The sequence below is a fragment of the Somniosus microcephalus genome, chromosome 10, assembly GCF_052327205.1.
Source record: "Somniosus microcephalus isolate GS21.2 chromosome 10, FLI_Smic_1.0, whole genome shotgun sequence".
Taxonomy (NCBI): domain Eukaryota; kingdom Metazoa; phylum Chordata; class Chondrichthyes; order Squaliformes; family Somniosidae; genus Somniosus; species Somniosus microcephalus.
In genome coordinates this window covers 122992902-123014549 of record NC_140996.1, presented here as the reverse complement: position 1 = coordinate 123014549, position 21648 = coordinate 122992902, and the positions used below count along the sequence as shown (strand labels likewise).

At 45.6% G+C, this 21648-nt stretch overlaps 1 protein-coding gene across 4 annotated transcripts in view; it reads left to right on the top strand.

The window, feature by feature from the left end:
- cep295 (centrosomal protein 295) overlaps positions 1 to 21648 on the top strand; it is a 168204-nt gene that overhangs the window by 89178 nt on the left and 57378 nt on the right. For all 4 annotated transcript variants that reach the window (XR_015079724.1, XM_085998787.1, XM_085998786.1 and 1 more), the window contains exons 21-23: positions 934 to 1091; positions 16378 to 16549; positions 20177 to 20886. Coding sequence is in view for 3 of the 4 variants with exons in the window: in XM_085998787.1 (XP_085854913.1) it covers positions 934 to 1091; positions 16378 to 16549; positions 20177 to 20886 (1040 nt within the window). In the remaining variant the exon portion in view is untranslated. The remainder of the gene's footprint in view (positions 1 to 933; positions 1092 to 16377; positions 16550 to 20176; positions 20887 to 21648) is intronic.

The window sequence follows — 21648 nt, the reverse complement described above, 5'->3', positions numbered from 1 at the left end:
ATTAATTACTGCCAGTCAATCTCTCTGTCACTGAAAATGAACTGTTATAAGTGTTGAGTCACATTCCTTCAGGTTTTAATTGTTGGAGATTTTTTTTTTTTAACTTTTTTTGCCTCTTCTCTCTCAATCCAACCTTTCTATCCCTCTCTCTTTAATTCTCTTTTTCTGTACCTGATTTGACATTGAATTCACCATTCCAATTTACACTTCCTTGTTCAGACCATGCGCTATTAATATCAGAACCCTTCAATCGGATTGGTTAAGGAGATACGCAGTTGCTTGCCCTGTTCACGCTGATCCCAGATGCACCACGCCATTTCCATTTTACCCTTCCAGTAACTTGCCGGGCAAAATATTGTTGACAAACGGGCAAGTCTAACTAACATTGGGCGCTGTTCGTTGGCAGAATAAAAGTGAAAACAGAAAAAGACATACTGTATTACCTTCCTTTTCTTGCCAGTTTTCTTACCCCCCACCCCACCCCACCCCAACAACGCCTAACCTCTGAAGGCCTTTTGTGGGTTTACATTTTCTGGATGTGCTCTGGTCATTGGTCATGTGAGTCTGCAGTGTGAACGTTCCAGGCTATTCCAATCCTGTTCTCACTTAATGCACATGCACTTTTAGCAAGGTACTTCTCCCCCCCCCCCCCCCCCCCCTTCTCCCCCCACACCTGCTTTATTTAGGAATGCTGAGGCCATTTGTATCCTGGGACTTGCACAATTTTTATGGATTATCTACTCACTGGATAAATTTGCTGAGCCAATAGGGGAGCCTAGTTTAATTTTTAATAAATCCTATTGCAGCACAAATGGTCACCTTTTGTGATGTCTTTGTTCACTTTCTTCAGTATTGCACTTTGCTTGAAAATTGTGCAGTTCTATTTCAGTTGTTGTACATCTGAACTTGTTTATTTTTCTCTCTCTTTTTCAGACTCTACAACTGGTCGTGACATTTCAGACCCAGGAGTCCCTAATTTCTGTCCACAACTGCAGTTTTCCCAACCGGATTCAAATCTAGAATTCCAGCCTTTGGAGCCCAGACTTGATTTTGGCATTTCAAGTTCTTCATTATCTCCTACTTCCAGCAAGGTTCTAAGAATAGTTTTGATTTTGATGCTAAGTCACTGACTTTGATGTATGCACATATTATTTTGTAGTCAAACCAAAATATAAAAAAAAAATAGATTGTTATAGCAAATTAATTGAATTCTAAAGATGTAATCAAATAGCAGTGGAAAAGTCTTAACCGTGAGACTACGGGCAAGGAGATCTACATATCAGTCACTACTAAAAAATTGCATAGTTTTAAGGGCAAGTAAGATACTGGATACTAAAGGATTTTTTAATCAATCCAGTAAAAAATCTACCATAAGAAGCATAGCCAAGGTAATTGCAATTGATAGCTATCGCTAGAAGTGTCCCATGTGCCAGCAAAAGTTACCCTAGAAGTAGAGAATTTAATGTAGTTCAGAGTATTTTGATTTTTCTCCTTGAATTACTGCCAGAAATGTACTTGGTTTGAAAAATGTCTTCTTTCATTACATTTTAGAGTTTTTCACATTTGGAGCACTGTTGCAACTTATAAAGAAAAGCACATGGTGTTAGCCATACTGTGTGGACCACTGCAGGTTTTCTACTTTTATTTTAATAGGATATTGCTGAATGTTTGTCCTCTCTTATTCAAACATCAATGTTTTGAATAGGATATCATCCAAGAAATTGTTGGGCATTGTCCCCTTTGAGAATTCAGTTCTTCCCATGCCCACATGAGCTATATAATGTCCTTTTCCATTTTCCCCACCCAAGTCTGCATAGTATCTAGTATTTGCACATTGCAATTTTTTTTCCTCTTTTGTCCATACCAGCTACTGCTGTTCCACACTAGGGAAAAAAGTTGTTACTGCTAATTTAGTTCTCGATTTATCATGGTTAATTATTTAATAGCCACTTAATCCATTTGAACAAGTTGTTTAAAAAACTTTAACGTTTTCTAATGTTCCTGTGTTGCACTGTCTTTGTAGACTTACATTGTACAAAAGGTGCTGCTGTATTCAAGGTCCCCGCTTTGATCATTGGCATGGTTTGATCATTTGGCAAGTGAAACCTTGATCAGTTCTCATTTGAAGCAAAAAGACTTCTGTTCAAGTAGAATGGTGTGGAATTGTGTAGTTTAAAGATCAGCTGTGATATTCTGCAAATCAACTAGTCTTGTTCTATGTTGACTTGAGCGCCAATTTTAACTGGCGGGAATCGGGTGGGCAGGGGCTGAGGCAGGCAGAAAACCATCCTGACCTGAGCAGCGTGAAAACTAGAAGATTTTAATTCCCGCATGTTGCTGGTGAGTTTCCCACCCAAAACTGGTGGGAAGCAGCAGCTGGCTGGCTGGAAGGAGTGCAATGTCGGGCAGCTAGAGGTAGAGGAAGCCGGCAGGAGGAGGGAGATGTTCTATCCAGCTGGGGGTAGGAAGATATCCAGGCAGTAGCAGAGCTCCCGAGTGTCAGTCATCACCCCGATAACACTCCTGTGAAGTGCCTTGGGATGTTTTTACTACCTTAAAGGTGCTATATTAAAGCAAGTTATTGTTATGGCTGCCATGCCAAAAATGTTTAATGACCTACCTAGGATAGTTAAGGTAAGCCATCTAATTCATGTATCTCATTACTGTCTGCTTAGCCTTGTACTACCTGCACTCTCAAATCTTCCTTCCCCCGATTACCATCACTCTGCTCCAATTTAATCAGAGGGCCCTCATTCAGGCTCAGGGCACTTATCCATCTTTAAATGACACCTGCGCTTGTGGCCACCATGAACACCTGTCGAGTGCCCAGACCACACTGGTCTTCTGGCGTGGAACATCGCACTGCTGTTTTGAAGCTTGTCAACCCAGTTTGGACCCCAAAAACTGCAAGATGCATCACAATTTGTCCCCCTAGGTGTTTTCTTTCTGGTGTTTTAGGGCTGGATTTTCTCAATGGAGACATGCTGGAGGCGGGACTTCTGCTTTCCGGGTTTCAGTCCTGCCCCCAGCGACGTCTGACCAACCCACTCTATTTTCCCTTGATTGGCCTTGTTACCGGCCAATTAAGGGAAAGCCAGTGACCGATGACGTCAGCATATGACGCTTGATCTGTCAAAAAAAATGTTGACATTAATTGTCAGCGTTTGACAGCTTTGAGAAGCTGTCAAACACTGACAGTCTCTGTTCTAAGGTGAGCCCTTGCACACAGGTTCACCAAGACCTCTCCTCAGCAGAAAGCAAATGGCTGCTGCATCTGAGAATGCAGCAGCCATTCTCTCATCTCTGCCATTGAGAGGAGTCACCTCTGGATCCTCGAAGGCTGAAGCCTGCAGAAAGAAGCAAAGGTAAGGAAACTTCTTCCAACACTTTACACTCACCTCTCATACTTACCTGCCCACACATGCACTCATCACTCCCCTCTTCAGCTGACATTTCGACCCCTCTCACCCACCCCCGCAGACCCACTGCTCGCCTCGCTGACCTTGGCAAAGTTCACAGCATTGGGAAGCCCGCAATTGCAGGTGTAAAATGGGGACAAGCCTCAAAACTGCCTGTTAACAGGCAGTTAATTGGCTCTAATCACCTTCCCGCCTCGAGGAGACGGGGCCCTGCGTGACTTGGGGACCCGCCTCCCGGGAAGATGGCACGGAGGCGGGTTGGTACCCACTCCCAGTTTCTGCCATTTTCCCAGCAGTCCCACCTCCCCAAGGCTGGGAAAATTCCCCCCTTAGTATTTGATTTTTATTTGAATTAGAAATGTCCAATGTGACTGGTAATAAAATCGTCCTATTGTGTGTGTGTGCGCATGTGTATATAAGTAACTTACTGGGATCCTGCATAAAGCATACTGATAAAATCATTCCTTCTAGTGAGTTCAATTCAATAATCAAATTATCTGCAAGGTGGACGAGATTCCTCAATTCAATATTGTATTTATTTATGGATCATTGCTTAGGATTGATTATATTATGGTGTGTGTGTGCATTGAGTGGCTTGCTAAACAGAGTGGCAATGGGAGTTTGGTGAGAGTGGGAATTCAGTGCAGAGGGAAGGAGGGGCTAAGTAATTTAAACCAAGGGGCAACAGTAATTATATAAATAATCAGAGAAATTCATTAGCTCTAGAGGGATAAAATTAAAATTAACTAAGAGGATACCAACATTAAAAGCATCCGAATTGCATGGTATGCTTAAATAATATAGAAGTAAGGGGATGTGGTAAACCACTTTTACCGTTTACTATCGTTACACTATAGTTATCACTGTTAGATCGTTTCCCTATAGTTATCACTGTTCACATTGTTGTATCACTGTACGAGGTCGCCTCTTGTCACGCTGCTATACCTGGGCTGACCACTGCCGACTCCGCCCATGGCTCCACCTACCTGCCCGGGTATAAAGGTGGTCGACTGGCTGGTATTCCTCCTTGGATCCGATCACCCACGAGGGTGGGCTCTGTTATTTAGTCAATAAAAACCTATAGTTACTTTCTTAACTCGTCGCTTTTCATTGGACGAATTGATAGGTATATCAATTTTATTGACTAAATTTTAAAATGTCGTCACTTGAGCAGCCAAACAACCAGTCAACGGAGCAGCCAAACGACCAGCCAGACGCCCAGCTACAACAGCCACAGCAGCCGGCTTGGCTGCGAGCCCTCAAACCACCGTACCTGGATCTAAACCCACAAGCAACAAACGCAGCCCTCGACTTCAAACACTGGCTGTGCTGCTTCGAATCCTACCTGGAAGAATCCGGCGTCCCTCAGAGATCCAAACTAAGAGTTCTGACCGCCCAAGCGAGCCCTAAAGTATACGCACTCATCCAGGACATTACTACTTACGAGGCCGCTATCAACCTACTGAAACAGCAGTACCGGAGCCCGGTAAATTCCATGTATGCCAGACACCTCCTAAGATCCCGCCCGCAACAGCCAGGAGAGTCTGTAGCTGAATTTTTACGGGCGCTACGAACACTCGGCAGGGACTGTGACTTTAAAGCAGTATCGGCTGCAGAAAACACTGAAGATAACATCCGCGATGCCTTCGTGAAAGGCCTTCGGTCCGACTACTCACGGCAGAGACTGCTGGAATCAAAGGACCTCGACCTGAACACAGCTGCAGCCTTGGCCTACTCCCTAGAAGTGACCCAGCGGGACCTCGAGGTGTATTCCAGGTACAGTTCGCGACTCTGGGACTCGGGCCCGACCCCGACCGCAATACCCCTCGTAGCGCCGCCCCCGGGACCTACCTCAGCGTCGGCGTCCCGGACCCGATCGGGACCGTCACCCCCGGTACCGGCTGCGACTTCGGACCCCCGCGACCGGGCCGCCGGCTGCTTCTTCTGTGGGCAGGCGAAACACCCGAGGTCGCGCTGCCCAGCCAAAAACGCGACGTGCTCCAGCTGCCTGAAGAAAGGCCACTTCGCGAAGGCCTGCAGAGGGAGAGCAGCAGAGGCCAGCAGTGCCTCATGCGAACTGTGGGGGGGGGCCATCTTTTATCAAGGCCACAGATGAGCAATGGGGTGGCCATCTTTGATCCAGGCAACCGACGCCAGCAGTGCCTCATGTGGGTTGTGGGGGCAGCCATCTTCTCCGCCATTTTGCCCCACCTCGTGGGCGCCTCCATTTTACCCACCACGCTCGACCGCCACCTTACCTCCAGACCTGACGACCGCTTCACCTACAGACTACAGCGACCCGCTCAGCCACACACTAGCCTCCGTCACACTAGACCAAGCTCGCCCGCATCAGCTGTCCAAGTCAATGATGGACATCAAAGTAGACGGCCACGCCACGACCTGCCTGTTCGACAGCGGAAGCACGGAGAGCTTCATACATCCAGACACGGTGAGCCACTACTCCCTCACTGTCCAGCCAACGCGCAACCGGATCTCGATGGCATCGAGGTCCCACGCCACAGACATCAGCGGCTACTGTGTTGTGACCCTGTCGGTTAAGGGCACGGAGTATAAAAACTTTAAACTCCTCGTCCTGCCCCAGCTATGCGCTGCCGTCCTACTAGGGCTGGATTTTCAATCCCACCTCCAAAGCGTCACTCTAGCATACGGTGGACCCCTCCCCCCGCTCACAGTCGACAACCAGCAGCCTTTAAATCGCCCACCGCGTAACACCTGCGGCCTAGCCACCCTCAAGGTCCCACCACCTTCCCTGTTCGCTAACCTCACCCCCGACTGCAAACCCGTCGCTACCAAGAGCAGGCGGTACAGCGCCGGGGACAGAGCTTTCATTAGCTCTGAGGTGCAGCGTCTCCTGAAGGAGGGCATCATCGAGGGGAGCAGCAGCCCCTGGCGTGCCCAGGTTGTAGTCGTTAAGACCGGCAATAAAAACCGCCTGGTCATCGACTACAGCCAAACCATATACCGGTACACCCAGCTGGACGCATACCCCCTTATCCGCATATCTGATATGGTCAATCAGATTGCTCAATACCGGGTATTCTCTACCATCGACCTTAAGTCGGCCTACCACCAACTCCCTATCCGCCCCGAGGACCGCCAGTATACCGCCTTGGAGGCGAATGGCCGCCTCTACCACTTCCTTAGGGTCCCCTTCGGCGTCACCAACGGGGTTTCGGTCTTCCAAAGGGAGATGGACCGGATGGTTGACCAGAACGGGCTGCAAGCCACGTTCCCCTATCTAGATAACGTCACCATCTGCGGCCGCGACCGGCAAGACCATGACGCTAATCTGGAAAGATTCCTCCGTACGGCCCAACGGCTGAACCTCACCTACAATCTCGGCTGCGTAGTAGAGAACGGAATCATCGGCCCCGATCCCGAAAGAATGCGTCCCCTCATGGAGCTACCCCTTCCCCACTGTCCAAAGGCGCTGAAGAGAACCCTGGGGCTCTTCGCCTACTATGCCCAATGGGTGCCGAATTATGCGGACAAAGCCAGACCCCTCATGAAGTCCACCTCCTTCCCCCTTACGGAAGAAGCGCGCGCGGCCTTCTCCCTCATCAGGGGAGACATTGCTAAGGCCACTATGCATGCAGTGGATGAGTCCACCCCCTTCCAAGTGGAGAGCGATGCATCCGACTTCGCCCTAGCCGCTACCCTCAACCAGGAGGGGAGACCGGTGGCCTTCTTCTCAAGGACCCGACAGGGCCCTGAGATCCGACACTCTTCGGTCGAGAAGGAGGCCCAGGCGATTGTGGAGGCGGTACGCCGCTGGAGGCATTACCTCGCAGGCAAGCGATTTACCCTCCTCACCGACCAGCGTTCAGTCGCTTTTATGTTTAATAACAAGCTGAGGGGTAAAATCAAGAACGACAAGATCTTGAGGTGGAGAATCGAGCTATCCACCTACGATTATGATATCTTGTACCGGCCTGGTAAGCTGAACGAACCCCCTGACGCTCTATCGCGAATTACATGCGCCAACGCGCAAATTGATAGACTTCAGACCCTCCACAACGACCTCTGCCACCCCGGGGTCACCAGGCTTTACCACTTCATTAAGGCCCGCAACCTGACCACCTCCATCGAGGAGGTCAGGACCATGACCAGGAACTGCCAGACCTGTGCCGAGTGCAAACCGCACTTCTTTAGGCCGGACAGAGCAAGCCTGATCAAGGCCACCCGCCCCTTCGAGCGCTTGAGCATCGATTTTAAGGGGCCCCTCCCGTCCTCTGACCGTAATGTGTACTTCCTCAACATTGTTGATGAGTACTCCCGTTTCCCCTTTGCCTTCCCCTGCCCAGACATGACCAGCACCACGGTCGTTAAATGCCTGAACGACCTCTTTGCCTTGTTCGGGTTCCCAAACTATATACATAGTGACCGGGGCGCCTCCTTCATGAGCGAGGAACTCCGTCAGTTCCTACTAGCGAGAGGCATCGCCACTAGCAGGACCACCAGCTACAACCCCCGAGGGAACGGCCAGGTGGAAAGAGAGAACGCGACGGTATGGAAGGCCGTCCTCTTAGCCTTAAAGTCTAAGGGCCTCCCAACCTCCCGCTGGCAGGAGGTCCTCCCGGCGGCGCTGCATTCCACCCGGTCACTACTTTGCACTGCCATTAACGCCACCCCCCATGAACGAATGTTTGTTTTCCCCAGGAAGTCGACTACGGGAACCACGCTACCAACCTGGCTGACCTCTCCGGGGCCTGTCTTGCTGCGAAAGCACGTGAGGGCCCATAAAACGGACCCCCTGGTCGAGAGGGTGAACCTCCTGCACGCCAACCCCCAGTACGCCTACGTGGCATACCCAGACGGGCGGGAGGACACAGTCTCCTTACGAGACCTCGCACCCTCGGGCACTCCGGAGACACCACTGCTACCACCACCCCCCCAATTCCAGCCCAGGTAGACGGTACGCTGGAACCCCAAGAGCCTTCGCCTACCTCGCAGACGCCAGCATTAACACCGGAGAACGCAACACCGCCGCTGCGACGATCAGACAGGCTTACGAGGCCTCCGGACAGACTGACATACCAGAACTGGTAGTACACTTCACCCCGCCGGACTCAAATCTAAACAAGACTTTTACCGTTTACTATCGTTACACTATAGTTATCACTGTTAGATCGTTTCCCTATAGTTATCACTGTTCACATTGTTGTATCACTGTACGAGGTCGCCTCTTGTCACGCTGCTATACCTGGGCTGACCACTGCCGACTCCGCCCATGGCTCCACCTACCTGCCCGGGTATAAAGGTGGTCGACTGGCTGGTATTCCTCCTTCTTGGATCCGATCACCCACGAGGGTGGGCTCTGTTATTTAGTCAAAAAAAAACCTATAGTTACTTTCTTAACTCGTCGCTTTTCATTGGACGAATTGATAGGTATATCAGGGGATACAAAGCTAAAAACATCAATCTATTTTATCCAATCTATCCCGTTCCCTGCAATTCCTGTGCTAAATGGAAACTCCAGGACGCTTCATGTGTTCTGATAACCACAAGTGCAGGAACTGCCTACAGTTGCTCAAACTCCAGCTCATGGTTCCTGAACTTCAGGAGCGGCTGCAGTCACTGTCGGAGGCTGAGAATTCCCTGGAGCGCACGTTCCAGGAGGTGGTCACCCTGCAGCTACAGAGAGTTCAGGAGAATAATAAGTAGGTGGCCATCCGGCAGGGTAGGAAGAGGCAGGCAGTGTAGGAATCCTGGAGTGTGGCACTTTGAAACTGGTTTTCAGTGCTGAATACTGGTGAGGGTGACGATACCTCGGGAGTGCAGTCTAGAGCACATCACTGCCACTGTGGGGCACAGCAAAGTGTAGAAATGCAGTGATCCTTTGGGATTCGATAGTCAGGGGGTTAGACAAGTGTTTCTGCAACCGCCAAAGTGACTCCCATGTGGTATGCTGGTGCCAGGGCAAAGGACATCACTGAGCGGTTGCAGAACATTTGGAGGGGGGAGCAGCTAGATGTCATGGTCAATGTGGGAATTGATGTCATGGGAAGGAAAAGGGTTGAGGTCCTGCAGTCAGAGTTTCAGGAGCTAGGAAGGAAGTTAAAAAGCAGGACCTCAAAGGTAGTACTCTCTGGATTGCTCCCAGTGCCACGTGCTAGTGAGTATAGGAATAGTAGGATAAAACCGGTTAACACATGGCTGGAGAAATGGTGCAGGAGGGAGGGCTTCAGATTCTGGGGCATTGGGACCAGTTCTTGGGCAGGCGGGCCTGTTCCAGGTGGACGGGTTGCACCTAATGTTCCCTTAAGATGTGCGGCCATGCAGCACTCTGCAGGTCCCAGTGAGCCGGCTTTTAAATAATAAAACTGCACGTGCAGTGAAAATAACGGGGAACATTAGTTGCACCTCAACAGAGCTGGTTAGTTAGTGCTGTGGGGGAGGGTTTAAACTAATTCTGGCAAGTGGATGGGCACCAGGATGAAACATTAGAGTGGAGGAACAAGGAGCACAGAGAACTGGGAGAGACAAATAACACGAGACTGAAGAATAGTTCAGAAATAGGAGGGATCAGATGGGAAAATTCAAGGCAGTCTATGATTGAGTTTGGAGTGCATGGGCGTAAATAAGATTGGTGAGCTGCAGGCATAAGTCGCCACATGGAACCAATGTTCCCGTTAAGCTGCCGAGGGGGGGGGCATTCCTGAAATGTGTACTTTCTTGATCAGCGTGCTTCCAGCCCAACAAAGAAGGAAGCCGTGCTGGATCTAGTTCTGGGGAATGAAGTGGGGCAAGTGAATCATGCTTCAGTGGGAGAGTGTTTGGGAACAGTGATCATAATATCTTAAGGTTTTGAATAGTTAAGGAAAAGGTACAATTGAGCGTAAAAATATTAACTGAGGAGGGCTAATTTCAGTGAGTTGAAAAGTGATCTGGCCCAGGTGGATTGGAATCAAAAATTGGTAGGCAAAACTTTCAAAGAGGAGATTGTTCCTGTAGAGGATAGACATATTTCCATGAGGGGGGGGGGGGGAAAGGAAGGGTATCAAAAACTAGAGCTCCCGGGATGACAGATATAGAGGTTAAAATGAGGCAGAAAAAGGAGGCTTATGACAAAAGTAAGGTTCATAATACAGGAAACCCTCATTTAAACGGCACCTAAATATCTGGAATTCTCTATTAACCGGCAAAATTCTCACTGAAAACAACACCTCAATAACCAGCAATGTTGCCGAGTCCGAGTCTCCCGTGGTGGCTGAGTTAGTCAGTGAGGGTAGTTCTCCAAACTGCCACTACTCGGCTTATTGACACTGTCGGAACACCTCAATAACAGGAGTCTGACTCTCCCGCGCTGCCAGTAGTCTCTTCCGATCCGCCATTTTACAGGGGTACTGTGTGTCTCCCACGCTGCTGGTAGTCATTGCATTGCATTACCCTCAACTGGCAGTACTGTACTTAATCAAGCATCTTCCACCATCCATTTAACACAACATTCTGTAGGTGAGTACCCAATTACTGTATACTGCACATTTCTTGATTTTTTTCTTTGTTAAAAATAGCCTCGGTAGATAACCCTCTCCGCCATCCGGAATTTTTGATCAACCGGCAACACGCCGGTCCCGTCGGTGCCAGATACCAAAGAGTTTCCTGTTTAGCAGAGAACCAAGCTGAATATAGAATGTACAGAGGAGATCTTAAAGGAATGAGGGGCAAAGAGGTTGTATAAGAGGAGGCACGGTGGCTGTTAAAGGAAGTAATCCAGCCACTCCATAGAGCATTGCTCAGGCTGCAACTTGATATTGTATGAAGCTCTTGAACCCACTCTAGAAAAGATGTAACCGAGTTAGAAATGGTACAACTGAAGGGGGCTAGAGAATAAAGCGTACACAGGAGAGGTGGGAACCTGAGTGTAAATTCAGAAGGGAGAGAAGCAAAGCTGGAAATGGAAGGCAGAAAATTAGTGGGAAACAGGCTAGAAAATAGACAACAAAAGAGTTTGTCATTGCTTAATAATCGTATATACTTCAATGCAAGGAGTCTAGTGAATAAGGCAGATGAGATTAAGGCACACATAGAAACATAGAAGATAGGAGCAGGAGTAGGCCATTCGGCCCTTCGAGCCTGCTCCGCCATTCAATGAGATCATGGCTGATCATCCAAATTCAGTACCCTGTCACTGCCTTCTCCCCATATCCCTCGATCCCTTTAGCCTCAAGAAATATATCCAACTCTTTCTTGAATATATTTAATGAACTGGCCTCCACTGCCCTCTGTGGCAGAGAATTCCACAGGTTCACCACTCTCTGGGTGAAGAAATTCCTCCTCATTTCAGTCCTAAATGGCTTACCCCTTATCCTTAGACTATGACCCCTGGTTCTGGACTCCCTGACCATCAGAAACATCCTTTCTGCATCTAGTCTGTCCAGACCTGACAGAATTTTATAGGTTTCGATGAGATCCCCTCTCAATCTTCTAAACTCCAGTGAGTATAAGCCCAATTGACACAATCTCTCCTCGTACGTCATTCCTGCCATCCCAGGTATCAGCCTGGTGAATCTTCGCTGCACTCCCTCCATAGCAAGAACGTCCTTCCTCAGGTAAGGTGACCAAAACTGCACACAATACTCAAGGTGCGGTCTCACCAAGGCCCTGTACAACTGCAGCAAGACATTCTTGTACTCGAACCCTCTTGCTACGAAGGCCAACATACCATTTGCCTTCTTAACCGCCTGCTGCACCTGCATGCTTACCTTCAGCGACTGGTGCACAAGAACACCCAGGTCTCTTTGCATTTCCCCTTCTCCCAATCTATTGCCATTCAAACAATCTGCCTTCCTGTTTTTGCCACCAAAGTGGATAACCTCACATTTATCCACATTATAGTGCATTTGCCATGTTTCTGCCCAATCACCCAACCTGTCCAAATCGTACTGGAGTTTCACGACATCCTCCTCACAGCATACCCTCCCACCCAGCTTTGTGTCGTCTGCAAATTTGGAGATATTACATCCAATTCCCTCGTCCAGATCATTAATATATATTGTGAACAGCTGGGGTCCTAGGGAAGTATGATATGATATAGCTGTTGCTGAAGGAAGGGCCGGAATGGAAGCTCAACATTCCTGATTACAGAATTTTCAGACGAGATAGAAAGGGGGATAAAAAAGGAGGGGGGGGTTGCAATATTGGTTAAAGAAACAATTACAGCTGTGAGGAGGGACGATATGTTGGAAGGATCATCAAATGAGGCTATATGGGTTGAACTGAAGAACAAAAAACGGGCAGTCACACTGCTGGGAGTGTGCAATAGATCCCCAAATAGCAGAGCAAATATGTAGGCAAATTTCTGAATAGGGCAGAAATAATAGAGGATTTCAATTACCCTAATAACGGATAGAATCTGTGTGAGGTACAGAATTCTTAAAATGCATTTTGGAAAACTTTTTTTAGCCAGTATGTAGCAAGTCCAATAAGAGAGGGGGTGGTTCTGGACTTAGTTTTAGGGGATGAAGCTGGGCAGGTGGAAGGGGAATCAGTGGGAGAGCATTTTGGTGGTAGTGATCATAATTCAGTTAGATTTAGCGTAGTTATGGAAGAGGACAAAGATGGACCAGGAGTAAAAGTTATCAATTGGGGAAAGGCCAATTTTTTTTTTTTACTAAGCTGAGATGTGATTTAGCAAAAGTGGACTGGAAACAGCTACGTGAAGGTAAATCAGTGTCCGAGCAGTGGTAGGCAGTCAAGGAGGCGATCGTAAGGGTTCAGTGCAAATATTTTCCCATAAAGAAAAAGGGTGGAAGTCCCAAATCTAGAGCCCCCTGGATGTCAATGGGCATACAGGGTAGGAGAAGGCAAAAAAGGGAAGCTCATGTCAGATACAGAGATTAACTACTGCAGAAAGCCGAGAGATGTGCAGGGGTGAACTTAAAAAGGAAATTAGGAAAGCAAAGGGAGGGCATGAAAAAATATTGGCATGTAAAATCAAGGAAAACCCAAAGATATTTTATAAATACATAAGAGCAAAAGGATAACTAAAGAAAGAGTAGGGCCTATTAGAGACCAACAAGGTAACCTGTGTGTGGAAGTGGAAGGCGTGGGTATGGTTCTTAAGGAATACTTTGTGTCTGTCTTCACAAAAGAGAGGGATGTTGCAGACATTGTAGTTGAGGAGGAGTGTGAAATATTAGGTAAGATAAACATCGTGAGAGAGGAAATATCAAGGGGTTTATCACCAGGCCCAGATGAAATGTATCCCAAGTTGTTAAGGGAGGAAATAGCGGAGGCTCTGACCATCATTTTCCAATCCTCTCTGGCTACAGGTGTGGTGCTGGAGGACTGCTAACATTGTACCATTGTTTAAAAAGGATAAATTGAGTAATTACAGATCAATTAGCCTAACCTCGGTGGTGGGCAAATTATTGGAAAAAATTCTGAGGGACAGTATTTATCGTCATTTAGAAAGGCTCAGATTAATCAAGGATGATCAGCATGGATTTGCTACGGGTGTGTTGTGTCTGACTCACTTGATTGAACTTTTTGAGGAGGTAATAAGGAGGGTTGATATGGGTAGTGCGTTTGATGTAGTCTACGTGGATTTTAGCAAGGCTTTTGACAGAGTCCCACGTGGCAGACTGGTCAGAAAAGTAAAAGCCCATGGGATCCAAGGAAAAGTGGCAAGTTGGATCCAAAATTGGCTCAGTGGCAGGAAGCAAAGGTTAATGTTTGACTGGTGTTTTTGTGACTGGAAGGCTGTTTCCAGTGGGGTTCTGCAGGGCTCCGACTCTACTGATTGAGTAGACTAGGCTTATATTCTCTAGAGTTTAGAAGAATGAAAGGTGATCTCATTGAAGCATACAAAATTCTTACAGGGCTTGACAGGGTAGATGCAGGGAGGATGTTTCCACTGGCTGGGGAGTCTAGAACCAGGGGTTACAGTCTCAGAATAAGGGGTGAGGCCATTTAGGACTGAGATGAGGAGAAATTTCTTCACTGAGGGTGGTGAATCTTTGGAATTCTCTGCCCCAGAGAGCTGTGGAGGCTCTGTCGTTGAGTATATTCAAGACGATAGCTTTTTGAATAGTAAGGGATATGGGGATAGTGCAGGAAAGTGGAGATGAGTTAGAAGATCAGCCATGATCTTATTGAATGGCGGAGCAGGCTCAGTCGGCCAAATGGCATACCCCTGCTCCTATTTCTTATGTTCTCCGTACTAGGTCCCTTGCTTTTTGTGGTATATGTCAATGATTTAGACTTCAATGTATGGGGGAATGATTAAAAAGTTTGTAGATGATACAAAAATTGGCTGTTTGGTTGATAGGAAGAAAGATCTCAATGGACTGGTCAGGTGGGCAGAAAAGTGGCAAATGGAATTCAATCCAGAGAAGTGTGAGGTAATGCATTTGGAGAGGTCTAACAAGGCATGGGAATACAAGAAACTTTCTGATATCCGGCACTGATGGGACCGAGCTGGTGCCGTAACATCAAAAGTGCCGGACATACCAGAGTTAATGTTTAAACATACGAACTGAGAAGTTCCGTGTGAATCAACAAACGCTGTTGCTTAGCAACAGCTTCAAAACAGTCGGCTGCAGCTGCAAGCATCTGTAGCTGAAGCTGTTGCTATAGCTACAGACCTTGCAGTGCTTACATATAGAAAACGGCTCCTGATTTTTGCCGTTAGATCGAGTATTCCTGACATATAACCTCCAGATAAACCAAAGTTTCCTGTACCTTGTAAATGGTAGGATACTAAGATGTGTAGAGGAACAGAAGGACCTTGGAGTGCATGTCCACAGATCTCTGAAGGTAGCAGGACAGGTAGATAAGGTGATAAAAAAGGCATACAGGATACTTTGCTTTATTAGCCGAGGCATGGAATATAAGAGCAGGGAGGTTCTGCTTGAACTGTATAAAACACTAGTTAGGCCACAGCTAGAGCACTGCATACAGGAAAGATGTGATAGCACTAGAGAGGGTACAGGATGTTGCCAGGACTGGAGAATTTTAGCTAAGAGGAAAGATTGGATAGGCTGGTGTTGTTTCCTTTGGAACAGAGGAGGCTGAGGGAAAATTAATTAAGGGACCTAGATAGAGTGGATAGGAAGGACCTATTTCCCTTAGCAGAGAGATCAATAACTAGGGAGCATAGATTTAAAATAATTGGTAGAAGGATTAGAGAGGAGTGGAGGAGAATTTTTTTCACCCAGAGGGCGGGGGGGGGGGGGGGGCGGCATTATGGAACTCACTGCCTGAAAGGGTGGTAGAGGCAGAAACCCTCATCACATTTAAAAAGTACTTAAATATGCACTTGAAGTATCCTAACCTACAAGGCTACGGACCAAGAGCTGGAAAGTGGGAATAGGCTGGATAGCTCTTTTACAGCTGGCACAGACACAATGGGCCAAATGGCCTCCTGTGCTGCAAATTTCTATGATGGCTCAAAGAGCATGGACTCTCTCGATGGGAGAAAGCTGAGGGGGGAAGGATTGTGAAATGCATACAGTTTGTGGATATAGAGGATCAGTTAAGGCTATTTTAATTGGTATGAGACTGCAAAACAAGGACACACAAGTATAACAACAACTTTAAAAGTGCCTTTAAATGTAAAGGATGTCCCAAGTTGCTTTATAGACAGCTGCTGTCCTGCAAGGACCTTGTTTTCCAGATTTCCCTGCTGCACCGGTTTCATAAGGTGTGTGAGGAATGCTGAAAGTCCAGATGCTTACCTACATGGCAGGATTGTCTTTATTCAACCTTTATCTTCCTTCTGAGGTTTCAGGGTTACAGTTGGCTGAAGCCTCTTGGGTGTCGCATGTTTTATTCATGTCGTGCAGAAGTGAGAACGGTCAGGATATTCCTGTTGTCAAAATCTCAAAACATAGCAACATTACTGATGCTTCAGCTCCCCTAAGGTGTATGAAAAATGCCTCATTTTGGAAAAATGGGGGAAACTCTTTTGAGGTAACTTTTTTAATTGTTACAGAATTCGAATGACCTCAATACTGACAACGCCACAGAAAATCGGCATTCTAATTCAGCTACAAGCTCCGAGATCCAGTCCTTCACTGACAGCATTGTATCCACTTCTGACAATGGAAGAACAGCTTGCAATATAGATCAAAGGGAGGAGTATATTCAGCAGGACTATAATGTGGGTAAGTGTCTATGAAAATAGGGGGAAAAAACTACCAGTCCCTTCCAATGTAAGTATTAATGCATCCATTGTTCTACCTGAATACTTATATGCAAAATGGTCAGGAAAAAGATATATAGCTGGGGAAACTGTTTTGCATCAGAAGTTAATTTTCTGTTCTACAATCTTGATTACAAAAACAACGGTACATACTTGGTAGGCAAGTGACTTGATACAGTGCAATAGACTGCAACAAATCCTGGAAATTTCTACACTTAGCTATGTACAGGAAACTTTCTTTTATCTGGCACGGACGGGACCGACGTGGTGCCGGTTCATCAAAAATTCCAGAAAACCGAACGCTATAGTAAAAGATACGGAGCTCTAAAGCAACAAACCCTGTTGCTTAGCAACAGGTTCAAAACAATGGGCACAAGTTGCAAGCGTCTCTGTAGCTTAGCAACAGCTGCAGCTACACCCTTGCACAGCAACAAATGGAGTAAAAAAAGTAATAAAAGTTACCTGAACCTACTCCTGAATTTTGCCGGTTAACCGACATTTCCGGTTATTTAGGGGCCGGTTAATCGAAAGCTTCCTGTAGTGTAACCTGCTGTTGGAGTGCCTCAGACTTTGTGTACAAAATTGTGCTTGTGAATATTGCTGGTAGTCGTACAATAACCAATCCCATCCCATACCTAATTGCCCTATTCAGTAGTTAACTCAGGTACCAATGATTGATTTTGGCCATGTAAATTTGGTTAAAGACTGCAGATATATGGAATATAATGCTCAGTTTATTCCAGTAGTTTTAAGCTGGGCATTCTTGCTATAAATCTGGGCTGTCTCATTTAAAACAAGGCAATTCTGATTAGGAATGATGATTTCTGAGCTGTGCTCATGCACATTGAGGCCTAGAATACTATGGTATTCACTACAATATATAGATGCTATTAATGGCAAATATGCAGTCGTCCCGCCATCAGCAGTAGATATGACTTCCTGAACTCTAGTTCTGAGTGCATTGCCGATCCAATTTTTCAGTCTTGTGATCTTGACTCTCTAATGGCCCACTAAATGCACAGAGCAAGTTCCATGAGATTGCATGATTGATCTTGCAAGCACTAAGAACTGGTTCAGCATCTATTCAGTTCATCACACCCAACAGCAATACAAGTACTCTGACTACTTACTGAATCATTAGTTATTAGAGCTATTTCATGAAATCCCGGCGATGGACCTAAATGAGAGAAAACTCTTTTCCGCAATGAATAGTTAGAATTTGGAATGCACTGCCTGATAGGGTGGTGGATACAGATTCAATAGCCTTCAAAAGAGAATTGGATAAATACTTGGAGCAAAAATTGCAGGGATATGGGGAAAGAGGTGGGAGTGGGACTAACTGGATTGCTCTTCGAAAGAGCCATTGCAGACTTGATGGGCGAATGGCCTCCTTCTGTGCTGTACTATTCTATTCTATTTGGGAGTTGTCAAAACAGTATTTCAGCAAAAACATTAATATCAAATGGAAGTACTTAAGTTTAAATATTAATCTGTTTGCCAACAAGAGTTAAAACCACAAAGCAATAAAGATAACCTTATGAATTCAACTCCATTGAAGAGTTCTGAATGGTTATGAATCCTTTCTCTGCACTTGAATTTCAAAAAAATTCTAAGCAGCAAACTATCCTCTGCCAATGCTACATTTCTGTAGAAAGTCTGAACAATATATTTTGGGGTTGGCTTACAGCAATGGCTAAATTCATTTTGCATGCGTAGCTTTGATAAATGTAGACCTGCTCAGTGATCAGTAACAAAAGTAAAGAGGGAAGTGCTACACAGATCATAATTTTCTATTTGGACACCAGTTCCTGGAGACCCCTACTTTAAAGAGCACATTGTAAACGGCACAGGCACGATGGGCCGAATGGCCTCCTTTTGTGCTGCAAGATTCTATATTACATGCCTACCAGCTATCCCTTGAGGCCAATCCTACCTGCGGATTGTTATCTTCCATGTACTAATTCCCAGCATTTCTGTTGGTTTATTTCACTGAACAGGAAGAGAATACCAGACGCAGCTATGGAGAATGGGTTTATCTAGCCTCTAGTGGTAGGGAAAGAACTCTGTCAAAGCGATGGGTTCTACAGATATACTAGTACTTGATTATCCTCTGCAGGCCAAATGACTGAAGCTTGTCCCTTTAACCTCATTTATATTTTTGATGTAATTTGAAGCCAAGTATATAACTTGTGACTGAAAATCTCCTAGCTAGGATTTGTCTGTTGTTGTCAGATCTGCATGATACAAGTTATTGAGTTTAATGGAAAATATGTTGTATTGCAAGAAGTTTTTATACAGTCAATAAAAACAAAAGTGTTGGAAATGCTCAGAAGGTCCATCTGCATCTGGATGAAATCAAGACAAGTTAATGTTTTCATGGGAACCCTTACTCAACTGAGTATGCACCAAAACGTTAACCCTGTGTTTTGTTTGGGAAACCACTTGCAAATATTCTTGAACATCCCCTATCCTAACTCTTCAAAAGATGGTATCGCTTACCCAGTGCTGTCATTGCAGAAAATGTTTTTCGTTCGTACTAACCGATCTCAAAATCAGATTTACATTGCTTTATAACTTGTTTGTACCTTGTAATTCACAATTTATTATGTGGAGCAGTGACTTAACTCTTAAAGGCCACAGAGTCTAACTTATGAAAATAAACACATGTCTGGTCAATTTAGAGCTTAATTGTTGTTGAAGGAAGTTTGCAGACTGTTAAATGCTTACATATTTTCAGTTCCAGGTCAATCTGCAAATGTCTCACCAACAACAAAAGCTGTAATTTACTTTTGCACAACATGACTGCTGCCTTAAAAAAAAAAAAATACTTTGGACACTGAAATGTGATGTGTATATAGTCAAAACTAACAGAAAACAACAGAAATAGCATCCCATTATGCCAGTTAACACCCACCCTTGGGATTGGGAACCCCTGTTTGAAAACCTACACATTCTCTCCTCTTGGATGCTGATAGATCTGTGCTGTTCCAACAATTTTTATTTTAGTTTGATTTTCAACTTTTTTTTATTCATACTTGTGTAAAGAAGGATAGGATCAGAGGAGGATTTTTTTTTTACAAATATGTTCATAATGCAATATTATTGTCCAATTTATTTATACTTCTAATGAAACATCTAATGGCAAGTGCAAGTGGTGACTAGTGTTTTGTAAGTGACAGCTAATTATCAACTTTCAAAGTACTTGCATTTTATTTTCAGAGGTGAGACTGAACTTTAGCAAGCTGTTGTATGTTATTTGTTGTAATAAGGCTCTATCTTTACTGATGTTATTTTTGCTGACTAATATAACAATTTTTTTTGAAAATATTAAAATGTTTCACTAAATTTTAGCAGTGTTTAAGTGCCATTTTTCTTACCGGTCATTTATTTCATATAAGTCTATACAGCATGTTTTATTAAAATTCAGTCTCAGTAAATATCGCAGGAAAAACAAATATTTTGATTTGCAATAAGCAGAGGAAGTTGTATATATGACTAATGGGTATCCTGATGCATAGTGTGGAATCCAATCTACTTTTGTTGAAGCTATGTTATGTATTATGTGACTAAAGAGTATTCTATTTTGTAGAAGACAATGGGTTGGAATCTTTTCAACCGCTTCAACTGGAAATTACTCCAAGTGAATACAGTTTGAACACTGATCATTCTAGTGGAAGTCTAACATATGTCAGAGCTTCAGAACAAGGATTTAATAATGAAACTTCTTCAATCAACAGTGAACACCTTCCTCCGCCTGGCCTTGGAAGACTAGGAACTGTAGGTGCTGCTTCATGGACTCTGAACTCCGTAGTCCAATCAACTTGTTCTGACGTAGCCATTGAAAATTTGCGAAGAGATGATCGAGAAAACTCACAGGAGCATTCTGGTTCATTCTTCCAGCTAAATGCAACTTTGAGTACTGTAAATGATGGCGAGTGTAAAATTTCTGATGATCAAAATGGAAAACAACTGGATGACTGTGAGTACATAACTCCACAGGTCATCACATTTACCAAGAAAATAAACTCAAATGAGGTGGATGAAGCAGTCACTCTGAATAATCTATCCAATGAAGCCTCTGAGTTGATGTTACCAGAGGAACACAATTGCAATGCTAGTAAAGTGCAACATGTTTCAGAGCAGAATGCCATGATACAATCTGAACAGTTACCTCACGCAAAAGAAGGAGCTGTTGCTATACTGGAAAATGAACTTGAGTTAGAGGCTCAACAGGATCAGTCTCAATCTTCAAACCTTGCATCAGGAGTTGGCACGTCGCAGAGTATTATACCAGTGTGGGTAAGTTTTTAACATATATATTTGGTTCAAAAATCAACAGAGGTGCCTGTGAAGAAAGAATTGATTGAGTTGTTTCTAATACTAAACAAATGGTTTATACAAATGTATAAACAGCAGGATGGTACCTTTTTTATAATGGGTAAAATACTTCTCTGTTGGAGGAATTGGCAGTTTTATAACCCTTTACATTACAATGCTTATTTGTAAGGGGAAAGGGGGGAGGGAAGGGAGGGGAGGAAGGGTCGCGGCCCCCCCCCCCCCCCCCCCCCCGTGGGTCGCGCCCCCCCCGCAGAGGGTCGCGGCCCCCCCCCCCCCCCGAGGGTCGCGCCCCCCCCCCCCCCCCCCGAGGTGAAGACCGCTGATTGCGGCTGTGCGAGATGGCCGGTTGCCAGGGTGACGCTCAGCAAGCCCCGCCCCCCGGCCGAGCCAGAGAGAGACGCCGCGTCTCAGCTCCTGCTGCGCGCGCACCCTAGCGGCGCTGGGCTGAGGCTCGGCCCTCCAGCCTTCGAGTGGGGCCGGGAGGTGCCTAGCTCGGGCGTGGGTGCGAAGGAGAAGCCGAGGCTGCGAGGCCTACCTGGAAAAACGGGGAAAGGTAGGAAAATTAATGAGATTAGATTAGTTAATTCGTTTCTAAATCATTTTTTTTTAAACAATATGTGTTTTAAAAGCAACGTTTTTTTTAAAGACGCAGAAAGCGGGAAAAAGAAAGGAAAAGTTTGGAATCAAGATGGCGGTGACTCACCTCGGTTCAGAACGATAAGG